Raw genomic sequence first — 17483 nt, 5'->3', positions numbered from 1 at the left:
CTCTTAGCTGCCCTGGAGGGAACCTCTTGTTCTGTGACTTAAGAAGCCACAAGCTCTTGTCCTGATGAGTTCTCTTATTCTTGAGAATCTGTGATGGGCCTGGCACTTTCTAGGTGCTGGAGATGCAAAGACACCACAAGGCACCCTGCCCTTAAGGAGCACACAGTCCAGCAGGGGTCTGTAGTAGACCTTGATTATGCCATCCTGTGGTAACACTGGAGTTGGACCTCTAGACACACAAGAGAAGGCTGGGGGCTTTTCTAGGGGAGAGAACACGCAGATGTTCCACAGAGTGGAGGGGTGTTCCAGATGGAGCAGGTATGTGTGCAAGGCCCAGGATGTGCAGGAGTGCAAGGACGGGTGAGTGGTTGCTGCCTGGAGGCCTGGAATGGTGGCCTTGGGTCACTTCCCCTGAGTCCCAGACCAAATCTCCAGATGTTCCCAACAGCCCATCAAAGAGCAGGCACTGAAGAGGGGGCTGAGGAGCTCCTTATGTCCACTTAAGTGGAGGGACAGAGACACAGTACGAGAGAAGGGAACAGAGACAGGGACACACAAAGGCAGACATAGAATGACCCACTTGTGACCTCAGGTGGCTCCATCAGCAATCGAGAACAGGGCTGAGTCACTTGTTTACGCAGGTTCAGGAGTCTGGGAGCCACCCCAGGGACCAGCTTCCTAGACCCCATCCCCTGAGGAAAATTCAGGAAGGAGGAGGGAGGGGCAGGGTTATCTCCTCCCCAGGCCTATGGACTGGGTGGATCTTGTGGAATGCACTGGGCTGGAGGGAGAGTGGGGGCTGGGGGTGGGGAGAAGGGCTGGAAGGCCAGGGAACCAGCCCCAGTAGATGAGAGGGAGGCTCCCTACGGGAGTGGCAGAGGACAGGAAGGACGGTGTGTATGCCTTTGGAGGGAGTGGACGCAGAGGGAGACGGAAGAGTGGAATGTGAGCCTGCAGTTCTACCCCCACAAAGACAGGGGGTGCAGCTAGAGGGCCAGGTTGGGAGGGGAACATAACTGGTTCCAGACAGGTGGCAAACATGGCGGTGGGACCCGGAGCCAAATGAGACAGAAACTAGCCCAGGGATCACACCAGGGTGTCTTAAGAGTTCTGTGTGGATGACGCCCTCAGAACCAGAGAGAAAAGGGAGGGCAGAGTGGAGAAGGGAAGATCGTGGCGGGGTGAATGGGGACCGTCTGGGGGCAGATGAGGCAGGGTGGATCTGTGAGCCCAGGACAAAAGAGTGCTGTGAGCAGTGCAGGGGGGACTGCCACCTGCCCAGGAGCCATGAACAGCGTGGAGGCAGCCAGAAATGTAGGAAGGATGCTGTGCAGAGCTGCCACGTTAGAAAACTCAGGAGCCATGGCCGCATGTTTGGGGCTTGTGTTCTCCCTGAGAGTCAGGAGGACATGCTCATTCCCGCTGGCCTCAGCTCCATCCTCACGATCCCAGGCGTTCTCACAGGCTCCTCTTCCCCAATCCGCCTGGCTGGTGCTGTTGGCTTCTCAATCTTCCATCTCTTCCATTTCCACCTTCCTTGTTTCTGTCTGGGCTGCCATCTCCCAAGCTGCTGTCACTCATTCTAGTTAAACTCTGTTCTTTGCCTTTACTTCAGTAAAGTCAAAATAACTTTTGTTAACGTGGTGCACAAAAATGTAAAGTTCCAGCACCAGTCTTGTGAGGGGTCAGTCCATTGTGCAGCCTTCCCCTTCCCTGCCCCGCCCCTGTGCCATCTGTCCCCACTTGCAGGGATGGCAGCTGTGACATCAGTATGGGGGCTGGGACTCTTTCAGGGCACAGCTTTGGGAAAGGCCTGTGTGGCCTGAGCAGGGCAGCTGCACCCCAGAGGATGGATGGACACTGCACCAGGAACCCCGGCATCCTGAAGCAGGCTTTCTTTTTTATTATTATTATTCGTATAAATATATGGGCACAAGTGCAGCTTTGTTACATGGATATATTGCGTGGTGGCGAAGTCTGGGATTTTAGTGTACCATCCCCCAAGCAATGTACATTGTACCCATAAGTCATCTCTCAATCCCCCATCCTTCCACACCTCCAGTGTCTATCATTCCACCTTCTATGTCCATGTGTGCACATTATTTCACTCCCACCTACAGGTGAGGACATTCGGCGTTTGACTTTCTGTGCCTGAGGCATTTCACTTAAGATAATGGCCTCCAGGTCCATCCACGTTGTTGCAAATGACAGGATTTCATTCCTTTTGAGGACCTAGTAGCATTCCGTGTATAAATGCACCACATTTTCTTTATCCAGCCATCTGTTTGTGGACACTCAAGTTGATCCCTGCAAGAACTAAGCATGAAAGGTGGAGAAAGGAAGACTAGCATTTTTTGGATGCCTACTGTGTGACAGGTGCTTTCACTTGCCTCCTCATTTAACCCTTTCAGCAATCCACTCAGTAAATACCCTGGCCCCTGATGGCGGCTTTCACTGATGGGGAAAGCAAGGATTATAGTGGTGGAGACGTTTGCAAGGTCACACAGCTAAAACGTAGCAGCTGCGGTCTGTACCCGGATCTGATGCCATTGCCTGCCTGCTTTCTGCTGCCTTCCAGGGACTCTCCCGGTCAGCAGGTGTATGACAGAAGCATATATATTAGTCAAAACATGGTCTCTGTCATCTGTTTTCTAACCCAGATAAAGGTGATCTTATGGACGTGGATAGCATAGTTTAGGATCAAATGTTCTGCAAAATCTGGGTCAGGTCAGGAATTTACCTAATTTCACATATTGTTTCTGGCTCCTTTGACATTTCCCTTCATTTGGTTTTGAATATACAGTATAGGAGATTTTTTTCCTATTAAACCTTGTCCGGCGGTGTAAAAGCTCTTGGAGTTGCTGATCTCATGGAGCTCTGCAGTTTGCCTCAAGCGATTCTTTGGACTTCACAGAGCATCCTGTTATTTTGTTACAGACTTAATTCCTTGATCTCATGCATCCTGGAAGTTTCTAGTGGCAAAAGCCTCTCCACACTCTGCAGCTGTCACTTATTTATAAGCCAGAGGCACTTTCTGTATATGCAACTTTCATCATAGAGCTCTGAGAGAAAGGTCTGGCCTTTCTGGATGATTCTGGCCAACCCAGAGCTGCACAGAGCCCTAACATTTCATGAGAGAGAAAATCAACAGGAGAATGGCCACTGTGGGCATGACAAGTGGCAACGTGATCGCTAACCCCACAGAACCAGCCACTTGCCGCTCTCTGAAACCCAGATCGTCATCCCGCAGCGTGATACAAAAGGAAGATCATCTTGCTAGATGCCAAGAACCGTAGTTATGACATTTTTTGTCATTCTGTTTCCTCTTATTTATACAGTGGAGAGTAGGATGTTTTCAAATAAACCTTCTAAATATGAAATCCTGAGAATGCATTACTTCGAAAATGCTGCACCGTTAGCAGCCTTTTAGTTGGTTACATTATAAAGCATGTAGTAACAGCTTAAAAAAAAAATCTGAGTTGAAATGTGTTTCCAGAGCCCATATGCTGAATTCTGGCATCTTTATACCTTTTTCAAGCTGTTGTCAATTAGTAAAGAAATTAATTTCTGCCTTTATCTCTCTTGTAAAGCTGAGCTTGTGCTTGGATGATGCAGAGAGCCACAAAGGGAGACATCCTTCCTCACTCCAAGGTAACTCAGTGCAGTGCTAGTGGGGGGGACGAAAACATGTTGTGCTGAGTGGCCGTGGATTGAAACTGGGACCATCAGCAAACAGAAGAGAAGGAAATGGCTTTTGTTGAGGGAAACAAACTGTTTTCCAGGCCAACAAGCTGTGATCTTGGACTTTTTGCCATCTGCACATTTTTTAGAAAGCGAGAGAAGCAGAGCTCCTGTGGTCATAAGCTCTTCCTTGCCCTGGAGAGGGAAGGGCAGTGCGTAGGGGTGGCATGCAGTTCTTGTCTAACACATCGCCTCTCCGGCCCCTTCTACCTGTGACTTTGAGCCTCCATTTGTTCCAGTACTCTCTGCTTGGACTTTTTTTTTTTTTTTTTAGCATTAGTGGAATGTGTCGGCTGATGGCCAAACATAGTTTTAGTGGCAGCAAAAATGGACAGACCTATGGCATTTCATCTAAGGAAGCATTTCCTTTGCTTTTAATTTGTCATTGGTCTTATTTCCTTATACTTTGGTATATAATGCCCTGCTATTGGATGTCGCAGGAGCACAGAAAACAAACCAGGCTTTCATTAGGAAAATGTGTTTGAAACAACGATAGCTAAATTTTTTAAAGGCATATTCAAGTTGCAGCCTGAAGTAGGAAGGAAATATGGAGATGCTGGCATCCTCTCTCTAATAAAGCATTGAGGTTAAAGACTGGAATCTGAAAATACACAGCGATTTCAGGGGAATCTGCTGAAACTGGAAGATTATTTCTTGGCATGTAGGTGGCCACTGAGCTGGCTTTCTGTCAAATCACTTTTGGGTGCATTTGAAATGGCTCGAACAGGCTGGGTGCGGTGGCTCACGCCTGTAACCCCAGCACTCTGGGAGGCCAAGGCAGGTGGATCACCTGAGGTCAGGAGTTCAAGACCAGCTTGGCCAACATGGCAAAACCCCATCTCTACTAAAAATACAAAAATTACACGGGCATGGTGGTGGGCACCTGTAATCCCAGCTACTCGAGAGGCTGAGGCAGGAGAATCACTTGAACTCAGGAGGTGGAGGTTGCAGTGAGCCAAGATCCCGCCACTGCAAGCCAGCCTGGTGACATAGCAAGAAATGGCTCAAGCAGCCCCATGGTTTCTTCCTGCAATCAGGGATTCCAAACCAGTGGGCTGAAAGCCCAGATTATGTTCTCATCCACTGTTTGGGTCATGTGTAATAGTGATACGGCTCTCTCTCTCCCCACCAAAGGTAGAGAAAACAGGTTGCCTTAAGAAAAGAAGCGAGGAGAAACACACAACTTGAGCTGCATGTTCTTCAGACCAAAACAATGCCTTCTGTAGCTTTTTTTTTTTTTTTCTCTTTTTGAGACGGAGTCTCGCTCTGTCTCCCAGGCTGGAGTGCAGTGGGGCCATCCCAGCTCACTGCAACCTCTGCCTCCTGGGCTCAAGCAAGTCTCCTGCCTCAGCCTCCCGACTCTCTGGGACTACAGGCACCCACCACCAAGCCTGGCTCATTTTTGTATTTTTAGTAGAGATGGGGTTTCAGCATGTTGGCCAGACTGGTCTTGAACTTTTGACCTCAGGTGATCTGCTCACATTGGCCTCCCAAATCGCTGAGGTTACAGGCGTGAGCCACTGCACCTGGCCTGCCTTCTGTAGCTTTTATCTGTAAACCAAGTACTACAGTAGAAAGAAGGTGGGTTTTGCCACCTATTATATAATAAGGACATTTTTTTCAAATGGTAACTCCTGTGCTGACAAGGATGTGGCAAAACTCAAACTTCCATACTTTGCTGATGACAATGAAATGTCAAGTTGAAAAGCATTTTTAGTTCTATGTATTAGGACTCATGAAAATATTGGTATCTTTTGATCTAGAAATCCCATTTTGGTAAGTTTATATTGAGGATTCCATAGACATCTGTAAAAAGATGTTCATTTCGGTGTTATTTATAAAGGCAAAAAATCGAAGTCACTCTCAATGCTCCATAATAAGTAGTTGAGTCTTGATGTATCCCCTGATGGGATATTATGCAGTGTAAGTCATGAGTACAAATGATGCAATAATGTGCAAAAAATTCACAGATTATGTATGTGAAGTTACAAGTCAACTCTAAGCCCCCAGCATCTAACCAAGACCTGACTCAAAACAGGTACTTAGGAAATGCTTGTTATATTGAAAGTGACCTGCTTGCACGACCTTCCTGTAGCAGCCAGATAGAAAAAGGCTTTGTCTAGTAGAAGGGCTGACCTTGTCCCCACCCAGCCCCTAACACACATCTTGGGAACCATGAGACAAAGGGATGTTGACTGAGCAAGGAGGCAAATTACACTCCCTGGCTGTTCCTGCTGGAAGGCTCATCTGTGACTGCTCCCCACAAACCTCTGCCCACTCCCCACAAACCTCTGCCCCTGTGTAACACATGCGTCGTGGTGTCCTAGCACGGGCCTCGTGCTGACAAAGGAGTAAGCCCACACCAGGTGGCTTTGTCTTTCCTGGGAGATGGGGTCTGGCTGGGAAGAGCCTGAGAGGGCCATGCCTCCTGGGAGCACCCAGCCTGTGCTGGCATCCAGAGCCACACTCGAGGCCACCCCACAGTCTGCGCTGGACAGGTCCACTTACCACCCCCCCAAGAAAGCATGAGGAGTGGGCATGGCCTGGAGCTGGGGTCGCCACACACACCGTGTTGTATGTTTCCATTCTCATTCACTCCACCCCACTGTATCTCTGGATGTCACATCCTAGGTGCTGCTGGATGTGTTTCCTGTGATGAAGAAGAAGAACATTCTATCCATGGAATGTAGAGGAAACAGAGACCTAGTTGTCCTGTCTCTCTTTGGGCACAGCTGAGCTCAGGCACCTGGCCACAGAGAGGCTATCACTGGTCACTGCGGCTGAAGGCCCAGTGGTTAGGACTACCAGGTCAGGCTCTGTTTTCACTGGGGGTAGCCATGGGGAGCAGCATTTTCCCTGCTGGCTGCAGCCAGGCATTGGTACCTGCAGCCTGGGCCAGTCCAGCCCCGGGGAAAGCTTGCACTGCTGTGGGGGTGTTCTGCTCCCCTAGGCCCTGCCTGGCTGAACAGAACACTTTTCCCATGCTGTGTTCCTGTATGAAAACAGATATCCAGAATCCAGCCCTGGGAGGTCCCCACACTACGTCAACACAGCCACATTTCGGCCCCTGCAAGCCTCACCTCCACCCTCAGTGTGGGGAGCTTTCCTTCCAGGCCAGCGTCACACCATTGTCCCCGCACTGGTGACTTCATCCTCCACTTGGAATATATTTTCATCCTGAAGTTTACGTGACTCAGACCACAGGCCACTTCCTCTGGGGTGTACCCCCTACTGCCCTGCACAACCCCCACAGAACTGGAACCTCAGGGCCCCTGCAGAGTCCCTGCCTTCCTTTCTCTTGAATTCTCCAGCTGGAGGGTGAGGCCGGCAAACGGCGACCTGGGTCCCAGCAGTCCTCAGAGGGGTTTTTGCGAAGTCCACTCAGACTTTTTAAAACTGGAACTGATACGAACAGATGCTCTATGATTCCACTTACATGAAGTCCTAGAGCAGTCAAACTCATGAAGACAAAAAGTCAGTGGTGGTTGCCAGGGGGTGGGGGCAGGAAAGACAGAGTTGCTGAACAAGGACTGCGTTTCAGCTGGGGAGGATGGCAGGGTTCGAAGCTGGACGGTGCTGGTAGCTGCATGTCTGTGTGAACGAGCTTCATGCCACAAGTGGTGACTTTGGACAGTGAAGACGGTCAATTTAGGTTATGCACATTTACCACAAGTTTTTAAAAAGAGAACTAGGAGACTTGACCTTAAAACTGGATTTCTAGCTTCTCTTGAACATTTGGAAGACTGGGCCATGCTGGACCCACATTCCTGTGTGGCCTGGACCTGCTGAGGCCAGGGCTTCCCCCCTCAGAGCTGCCTGCTGGCCCGCAGGCCTCTGAGCGGGCTCCTCACACAGGCAAGGGGACTCGCTGTGTGTGTGTCTGGCCCCAGGCCCACACCTGCGTTTTATGATTCTCTGTATGTGCTTCACCTAGATACTGGCCAGCATACAGCAAGCTCTTAGCAAAGGTGCGCTGGGGGCTGGCTGCATGCACAGTTGGAGGATGGTAGAAAGCATCTCCAGGAACCCCCAAAGCCTCAAAGAAGCAGCACAGTACCACTGGCCCACACCCCTGCGTGGCATCCAGTTGTCCATGTAAGAGTTCCATGAACGAAATCTCGGGCCTGCTGCTCCATCCCAAAGCCCTCCATAAGGTCACCAGCATGGCCGGTTTGCAGTATAACCTTCCAGAGCTTTCTCTCTGCTTTGATATCACGTATGAGCCACAGGAAACAGTAGTATTTTGTGGGTTTTTAAAAGCATCAGTGGTGAGCTACGTAGGTGTCATTCAGCAATTTAAGCTTTTTCTATCCACAGTGGCTCTTGGAGGTCTTCCCAGGCCAGTTCATACAGTTCACGTTGGCAAGTTATTGAAATGAGACCAAACTAATAGTACTTAATTATTTCTGGTTGGCAGGAGTGGTTTGACTTTTAGTTCTTATTTCTACAACCAATATTTGCTGCCCACTTACTCTGTGTCTGGCTGCTCTAAGCACTTTATAGCAATTATCTCAGTTAAACTCACTAACAAGCCAGAGAGGTGCGGACTTTCACTACCCTCAATTTGCAAAGGAGGTGACTGAGCCTCAAAGAAGTTGAACCCCCCAAAGAGGCCTCCCTGTGGTGGAGCCGGATTTGATCTGAAGAAGTCTAATTCTGGGGTCTTTGCACTCAGCGGCCACTTGAGGCTTTTCGGGATTTTTCCCAGATACCTCCCTTGAACATGTTTTACTTTTGCAATCAGAGCAGAGATGCAGTGTGTATCATTTAAGATGCAGGCAAATGGACACAGGCATTTCCTTCATTCCACCTGGTGCCTCCTGAATTGAAGGCATCTTCAATGCTGCCTACTAGAAATTTCTGCGATGGTAGACATGTTCTACCTCTGCCCATCCTGTGTGGAAGCCACTGGTTGCGTGTGGCCGTAGGGCATTGGTAAGACTACAGAACTGAGTTTTTCATCTTTTTCATTTTAACTGATGTAAATGTAAGCATAGCTGGCCTGTGCGGCTGGTGCAGATTGGGACCACTTCTTTATACAGCCACACTGTCTGTTGGCATCCAGGGACTCTGTGCTCTGCTGCAGAAGCCCCTCACACCACCCTGCTGCTTGGTACTCAGGAGTGCTCACTCCTGCAGGGGCTGGACTGGCCCTCTCCCCCATGCTGGAAGCTGAGCAGTGTGCCCAGATGGAGAGGGCCAGATAATCCCTTTCTAACCTCTCTGCAGGCAGGCCCAAGGAGTGGGATCCAGGCTGCAGGGTGCTCCAGCCTGGCAGATGGCTCCTGTCCAGGGCCTCCTTCTGCCTGTCCATGGTTGTGAGCAACCCAGGGCTGAGTGGGTGCTGAAACCGGAGGCCTGACCAGCCTCCACCCTTCCACCAGCAGCTCCTTGGGAGGTAGAATTGTGATTCCAGAAACAAGGCCTCCCAAGGCGTGGCTTGCTCTTGTGTTTGCTGGAGGAATCAAGAAAGATCTAGGTTACCATTTCCTGCTTCCAGGAACCAAGAACACATTTTTTTTTTTCGAGAGACAGAATCTCACTCTGTCACCCAGGCTGGAGTGCAGTGGTGAAATCACGGCTCCCTGCAGCCTCAACTTCCTGGGCTCAAGTGATCCTCCTGCCTCAGCTTCCCGAATAGCTGGAACTACAGGCATGTGCCACCACACCTGGCTAATTTTTTGTATTTTTTGTACACGTGGGGTTTCATCATGTTGCCCAGGCTGGTCTCAAACTCCTGGTTTAAGCCATCTGCCCACCTTGGCCTCCCAAAGTGCTGGGATTACAGGTGTGAGCCACTGCACCTAGCCGCACAAGCACTTCTTACATTATTCTTACTTAGATAATATTACCGTGTGCCGTATGTGAATGCATAATTAATGCCCGTTTTAAGAAGCAGTCGATGGGCGGTGGCTCATGCCTATAATCCCGACTAGGGCGGCGGATCACCTGAGGTCAGAAGTTCGAGACTAGCCTGACCACCATAGTAAAACCCCATCTCTACTAAATACAAAAAATTAGCCAGGCGTGGTGGTGCATGCCTGTAATCCCAGCTACTTGGGAGGCTGAGGCAGGAGAATTGCTTCAACCCAGGAGGCGGAGGTTGCAGTGAGCCAAGATTGCGCCATTGCACTCCAGCCTGGGCAAGAAGAGCGAAACTCTGTCTCAAAAAACAAAAAAAAAGAAGCAGTTGATGATTTCACTGTATCCTGGAGGTGGCCAGTCATGTCCTGGAATTGCAAATGACCCGGGCAGATGTTCCAGTGCAGAGAATACAGGGCCGCTTTGGTCCGCAGCCTCAATTTTCATAATAACCCTTATCATGGCAGTGAGCATTTATTGAGTGCTTCCTGTGTGCCCCGCTCTGTGCTAGCCACCATCCATTCCCTCCCTCACTAATCCTCACAGCACCTTCTGACGTGGGCTTATGAGTGCCCCTTATTGCAGGTGACGAGGCTGAGCCTTCAGGAAGTGAAATCACTGCCCAAGGTCACACAGAGGTGACCTCCACCTTACTACAGTCACACGTCAGAGGGTGCCGTGAGGATTAGTGAGGGAGGGAATGGATGGTGGCTAGCACAGAGCAGGGCACACAGGAAACACTCAATAAATGCTCACTGCTATGATAAGGGTGATGATGAAAATTGAGGCTACAGACCAAAGCGGCCCTGTATTCTCCTCACTGGAACATCTGCCCGGGTCATTTGTAATTACTGGCCACCTCCAGGATACAGTGATACTGGCCTTAGCCTCCTCATCTTCCAACTGGTAGATGGTGTCTCTTCCCTCCCAGCTTGGGTTGTTATTAAACAAGAGGAGGGCCAGGCGCAGTGGCTCATGCCTGTAATCCCAGCACTTTGGGAGGCCGAGGCAGGTGAATCATTTGAGGTCAGGGGTTCTAGACCAGCCTGGCCAACATGGTGAAACCCTGTCTCTACAAAAAATACAAAAATTAGCCAGGCGTGGTGACATGCGCTTGTGGTCCCAGTTACTCGGGAGGCTGAGGCAGGAGAATCATTGGAACCCAGGAGATTGAGGTTGCAGTGAGCCGAGATTGCACCACTGCACTCCAGCCTGGGTGACAGAGTGAGACCCTGTCTCAAAAAATAAAAATACATAAATAAATAAATAAATAAACAAGAGGAGTAGCAGGCCCGATGGCCTGGCATGGGGCCAGGCATACCGCAAGTGCTTAACAAATGAGGCTCTTTTCTGTTTGCCTTCATAGCATCTTAGCTGAATTCAAATTTGGAATAGTGCTTATTCATTCATTAAACCCAGGTGAAAGGAGCCCTTCCCCTCACCCGGCCCTGCCTGGGCAGGGATGCATGAAGCTGAAGTCTCCAGGGCAGCGGAGCCATTTCTCACGTGTTCTCTCTAGGACCCGACTCATTTACTCTTTGTGACTCATTACTCTTTTTCGCTGACCCAACTCCTGCCTTTTCTGGAAGCTCTGGGTTCCTGACTTCAGCTGTTTTTAGTTGCTTATCACCCAGGCTTTCTAAAAGTTTCACTTCTTAATTGTTAAAAAATACAGCATCTCACATCCTGGAGTAATGAACGTCCTTTTTTTTTTAAAGCAATTTGCTTTTCCTCGTGCAATCTTCTTTGTTTTTTTAAAGTGATACTTACAACAATTTCAGCAAAAGTGAAACTTGGGTTGCCAGGTGTCTGTACTTTTATTAGGTTTGACTGACCCTAAGTTCCAAACAATGTAACTAGCACTATTTGGGAACTTCTGTAATCTCACAGAGGACAACAGATCTAACTGAATGTTTTTAAGGGAAAATAAAAAGGTCTGTTCCATGTTAAACCTGGGAGCTTTTAGCGTGAAGGAACTGAGCCGAAAGATGGTTTAAAGCTTGCACTCTAAGAAAGCCAGGATTCTAACCGAAGGTGCAGACCAGCTGCCCCATCTCTTTGCAGAGCTGAACAGGAGAAAATCCTTGTAAGTGGGAGAGATGTAAACTAGATTCAGAAGGTTCTCCCCCTGGAAGGACGCGAACACCAAGAGAATGCCAGAATTTATACATTTTTCTCCTCTGAAACCATACAAAGGGAGGGAATGGGAGAAGGCGGGGAGCGAGCACGTGCTGGAAACCCACCTTTTGCCAGGTATGTTCTGCTGTTTCATTTATTTCCCCAACAACTTGATGAGTAGACAGGCAGGGAGGTGACTGGAGGTAACTACAATCTTGGAATTTGTGTTTCATTGTCTTGCTTTTTTATTTTATGTGTTTATTACATAAGTATGAATCCCTAAAAATATGTATATTTGCTTTTGCTTGTTTTCTTAACATTATAAAATGGCGTCATACTTACGCAGTCTTCCGTGATTTGCTTTCTTCACTTTGTGTTTCTTTTCTAAGATTCATCAGTGCTGCTTCGTGCAGCTCTAGTTTATTTGCTTTTCACTACTGTGTGATAATCCATTTGCCACAATGTATCCATTCTCTAGTTATAACAACGGGGCTGCTATGAACAGTTGGATTCCTGTGTCTAAGAGCTTCTCTTGGACATATATCCTGGTGTGGAACTGCTGGGTTGTAAAGTATGGAAATTCAACCTTACCGGATACCAAATTGTTTTCCCAAGGGGGTTGTACTAGTTTTTCTCCCTCCTGTTGCAACATATATGAGTTTATGACTTCCTTTAGATCTAAAAATGGGGACTAAGGCAATTCTTCATTTCTGCTCCTAAAACAAAGGCTTGTTCCACTCTGGTGTTCATCAACAAATGACTTTAATTCTTCCTTTGGATCTGAATGAACCAAGACTCCCACGTCGGGCTCCTCCGGGTCTATTGTGTGGTTCTTGAGGCTAGAGGCCCCACAGTGATCGTCTGTCTTGTTGCCCTGACCACACATTCTGTAAGATTCCTCCTTTCTGATGCTGGCTGACTTCCTGTGGGTTGGCCAGGAATGCAGGGCAGACACCCTAATTGTAAGGGAAGGAAGTGTCTGTCCTCCTCACAGTCAGGTGCTCCCATCGCTCCAGAGCCTCAGCCCGTGTGCCTCCGGTGACTGGCTGCCTTAGTCACCCGAGGAAAGATAACCAGGAAAATCCAGAGAGAAGGCATTTGCTGGGCTGAGGGGAATAAATCGCCTGTGGAAAGGTGGATTGCTCCTTGGACCTCTTCACCTGGGGGCTGTCAAGTTGGGACAGAGCCAAGACAAGAGCCCTTTTTCAAATGTGCTCTTTCATCTTTTAATGGAGTTGGTTTCTTTGTCAGGTTAGCAAATCCTGCAGGGCCCCTGTGTGGCCACCCTGGAGGGTCAGGAGGACACTGTGTGGTTGGCACCTGCGAAGGAGCAGGGGTGAGAAATGAGGAGAAATGTCTGTCTGTGCAGAATCCCCAGTGGAGAGCGTGTGGGCTCAGAATTAGGGTAAATGAAGGCACGGGTGCACTGCAGACCCCTGATGGGAGAGGCAGTGGGCGACGCTTCCATGGTGAACTGGAATACTGGGAGCCAGGTGCCCTGGCGCCTCGTGGCAATGCCTCCTTACTCTAAGCCGGCCTCGCTGGCATTCCTCTTTGAGCTGATGAGGGACCAGACCAGTCCCAGGTTAGCACCTGGATCCACTTTCCTGCATTTTGGGTAACACATGTTGTGTCTTTCCTCTGGTTATAAAAGTGAGACCCGGTCAAGGTAGATTCAAGGGAAAACAGCACTGCATCAAGGCAGCCATGGATCCCACAGGGTTAAGGGGGCGGGCTCCAGAATTAGACTCCTTAGACCAACCCGGCTCCACCGCAGGAAGGGCTCCAGCAGGGTTTTCTACTTCAGGCCTGGGCCTCCTGCTCTGCAAGGAACACCCACTTTCCTCTGCAGGGCCACAACGCTCTACGCTGTACGATTGGGAGGCAGGCTGGAGGGGCTCGGCCACCCTGCCCTCTTTACTGGGCTCTTTAGTGACTTGCTCCACGTCAGCACACCCACCCAGGTGCAGCTGTGCACCCAGCCACTCCATCCCTCTGCTCAGAGGCAAAGCTTCCCCCTCTGAACCCTGGAAGTCAGAGCGATGGCTGCATAGCGTCCTTTCTCCCCAGGGAGGCATGGAGTTGGTGGATGAAGCTTTTGACAAGACTTTTCTATAATGATCTTGTGGAGACAGTGATATAATGAGGCCATTTTTTTAAAAATGCAAACATCCCTCTTGTGCCTAAAACTCTTCTCAGCCTCCCCTCTCTCCAGGTAGGGGCCAGCATTCTTACCATGGTCTCAGGCCACGTCCTCCCAAGACACTGACACCTCTCCTCCCATCCAGGGGCCTGATCTGCCTTGCCTCCCAGGCCTGAATCCCCCTCACTCTTGTTACCAGAAAGGGGTCCTGATCCAGACCCCAAGAGAGGGTTCCTGGATCTCACGCAAGAAGGAATTTAGAGGGAGTCCATAGAGTAACATGAAAGCGAGTTTATTAGGAAAGTAGAGGAATGAAAGAATGGCTACCCCATAGACAGAGCAGCCTGAGGGCTGCTGGGTGCCCATTTTTATGGCTATTTCTTGATGATATGCTAAACAAGAATTATTCATGCCTCCCCTTTTTAGACTATACTGGGTAACTTCCTGACATTGCCATGGCATCTGTAAACTGTCATGGCGCTGTTGAGACTGTAACAGTGAGGACAACCAGAGGTCATTGTTGTCGCCATCTTGGTTTTGGTGGGTTTTAGCCGGCTTCTTTACTGCAACCCGTTTTATCAGTGAGGTCTTTATGGCCTGATCTTGTGCCAAGCTCCTATCTCACCCTGTGACTTAGAATACCTCAACCATCTGGGAATGCAGCCCAGTAGCTCTCAGCCTCATTTTACCCAGCCCCTGTTCAAGATGGAGTTGCTCTGGTTCAAATACCTCTGGCACTCTCACCCTCCTTCCACCCGCTGCTCCTCCCAGCTCTGCTCAGACAGCCCTGGGCTGGAAAAGTCACTGAACCTCCTGAGACCCAGTCATGGTGTCTGTCAACGCACTCGGTGGCCTCATAGACATGAGGTCTCCAGTGGACATTTAATGCCATTTGTTGTAGTTACTTCCAGGGTTAGCCTCTGCCCAGCCCTTCTGTTCCCATTGTATCCCACGCTTAGAAATTTGTGAAGTCTTCAAAAGAACATTTCCCGGTGGCCTCCCTGTTTGCACATCTGCAGGTGCTGGTGAGTGTGAACCACCTGTCCCTGCCTGACACGGAGACAGATCCCTCTCAGGACTCACCTCGGGTGAGCAGCTCTAGGCACAAGCCCTGGGGTCCGTGCGTGTAGGGAAGATGCCAGCCCTGTGTTTTCACAGCGGGTTCTTTATCTTGTTAAGAAGGCTTTTCTTTCCCTCCTCAATCTTCAGTCCCCTGCTTCCTGCTGTGTTTTGCCCTGAGCTGTGAGAGTGACAACCCTGGGTCTGGAGTTCACACCCTGTACTCAAGTCCATCCCTGTGGCTCACCTACTGGGGGCTGAGCTCTGCCCTTTAGTCTCTCCAGGGTCAGTTTCCTTTGCTAGAAAATGGGGAAGGAATCCCTAACTCACAAGCTCGTGGGGATCAAATGAAACAAACTCTGGGAAAAGTGCTTTGTACGTTATGAACTCTCACACAAATACCAGGTGCTGTTTTTACTACTTTTTAAAGGCTTCATCTCACTTTCCTTACGCAAAGCTATATTTTACCAGCTTTTTCTTCTGCAAGAAAATGAATGCTAAGAAAGCCTGGTTCCCTGAAAAAAGGGAAGCAAGAGGCCGGCTCTTCCCATTCCAGCAGTAACAGGATGACCAGGGTTCTATAGGTTCCCGGGGGACTCTTTTTGTGCATGGTAACGACATGGAAAGTTATTTTCAGACAGAAATATTTTGTAGGAGACTATTTAATCATTCAACAAAGAATTATTACGCATTTATTATACTTCGCATCAAATGCAGTGCTGGGGTGTTTTAAGAGTACCTAGGATCTGTTTTAATTGGGTATGGTAAGACACATAGACATGAAAATTACTGTCATGAGGCGAGAAGTTTATTGCACTGACAGGTCCCTAGAAACAGATGGCAAAGCATGCCAACACAGGGCCCTGCAGGGGAGCATGGGGCACGTCAGGGGCCAGAGGGAGAGGGAACTGTGGGCCGGGGCTTTTACTGGGGCTTCCAAGGGGAAGAACAGATGAGGTGCAGTGAGCAGGTTTAGGATTGATTAGTTTGAAGAATTTCAGGGCTCTGAGATGCAGGGCTGTCCTTAATTGTCTGTTGCCTGGCCCTGAGGTGATCAGGACAGGGGGACAGTGGCCTGGAGCGGGGAGAGTCTGATAAAGGCAATTGAAGTCCCATCCGTGATGGGGTGGGACTGTCTTTCCAGGATCAGCAAGGCCTGAGATGTTAAAGCATCAAAGTACAGAAAATTTAAAAACATAGTTAATACATAGAGACACAAAACTAAAAATATCTTAAAGTCTGCAAAGCAGGGTTCTTTAAAAAAATAATAATAATGATAAAAGCCACCAAGAGAGCAGCCAGGCAGTGGTGTGCGCCTGTAGTCCCAGTACTTGGGAGGTTGAGGCAGGGGATTGCTTGAGCCCAGGAGTTTGAATCCACCCTGGGCAACATAACAAGACCTTGTCTCTAAAACAAATGTGTAAATACATAAATAAAACCAGGAGAAAAAGAATTCTCATTACAGATGCAAAACTACTTCTCAACAAACTCTGTTTCTATAGTGGTCAAGGAAACGTATTGCATCAGCTACAGCTAGAGTAATGGAATTGAGTTTCTTTGGTAAGTGGCCATTATGGAAACATTGCCTACAATTCATTTCAACAGACATTGATCAAACACCCACCTTCTGCCAGGCCTGTGCCAGGAACCCTAGGGAATGCACAGGTGAATAAAGTATGATCTTTGCTCTCCAAGACGGCCCTGGCAGACATGGGCACATGCACGCTGCATTCCCTCCCCGAGTCCACACAAACATCATCGTTCACTCAGGACTGTTTTGCGCCCCATCCAGCCACACTCACCTTGGAAGCCACTGCAGCACAGTGCAGCAGGCAGCCTCTGCCACCAACCAGAGCCATGTGACACCCCTGCTCTCAGGACCCTCCATCTGTAGGGTGGGGGATGGTGCTGGAGGAGAAAACGTGGGAGGACTGTCATCAACTCACATGTGACAAAGGCAAGAAGTGCTTCAGGGTTATGGAAGGGGTATGTTGCCTTTGAACTTGCAGTAGCTTCTTCTCCAATCCCCCTGCCCACCCCAAGCTCTCCATAACTCACCTCCTCTTCTGGAAGCTGCACCTGCATTTAGGGAATTACAGTGGATGCCATGGATGAAGGGATTTAAAGGGCCTTAAAGGACTGGGGCAGGGTGAGGACATCAAGGAGAGGCTGCCTGTTCAGAGGCACAGGGCAGGAACGTGTGCTTATGCTTCAGGAACCGTGGGCAGGTGGGTGTGCATGTTGCTCAGATTGTGGCGGAGGAACCAGTAGGAGCCTTCCTGGGAGGCTGGGAATACTGGGCTGGGATGTGCAGGCTGCATTCTCAAACAGTGGGGGCCGTCGGACCACGCCACCATCAGAGCAGCTTCCGGAAGAGGAGGTGGATCATGGAGAGCCTGGGGTTGGGCAGGGAGATTGGAGAATAAGCTATTGCAAGTTCAAAGGCAGCAAGGGTCTCCACCCTTACCAGGATATGACATGCAAAGAAGGAGACTGGATGTAGAAATCTAGAAGGACTTGGGGACCAATTGGATGTAGAAATAGAATTAAAGTCAAAGAC

At 49.4% G+C, this 17483-nt stretch overlaps 1 protein-coding gene across 8 annotated transcripts in view; it reads left to right on the top strand.

The window, feature by feature from the left end:
- Positions 1-17483, top strand: part of MGLL (monoglyceride lipase) — a 134056-nt gene that overhangs the window by 75763 nt on the left and 40810 nt on the right. The window contains exon 1 of one of the 8 annotated variants that reach the window (XM_054480648.2): positions 11352-11856. The exons of the other annotated variants lie outside the window; for them this stretch is intronic. Coding sequence (XP_054336623.1) covers positions 11757-11856 — 100 coding nt within the window. The 5' untranslated portion in view covers positions 11352-11756. Of the gene's footprint in view, positions 1-11351; positions 11857-17483 lie in introns of those variants that run through there. 8 annotated transcript variants of the gene reach the window in all.

Source organism: Pongo pygmaeus, chromosome 2, assembly GCF_028885625.2.
Source record: "Pongo pygmaeus isolate AG05252 chromosome 2, NHGRI_mPonPyg2-v2.0_pri, whole genome shotgun sequence".
Lineage (NCBI taxonomy): Eukaryota > Metazoa > Chordata > Mammalia > Primates > Hominidae > Pongo > Pongo pygmaeus.
This window is presented reverse-complemented; position numbering and strand designations above follow the sequence as displayed.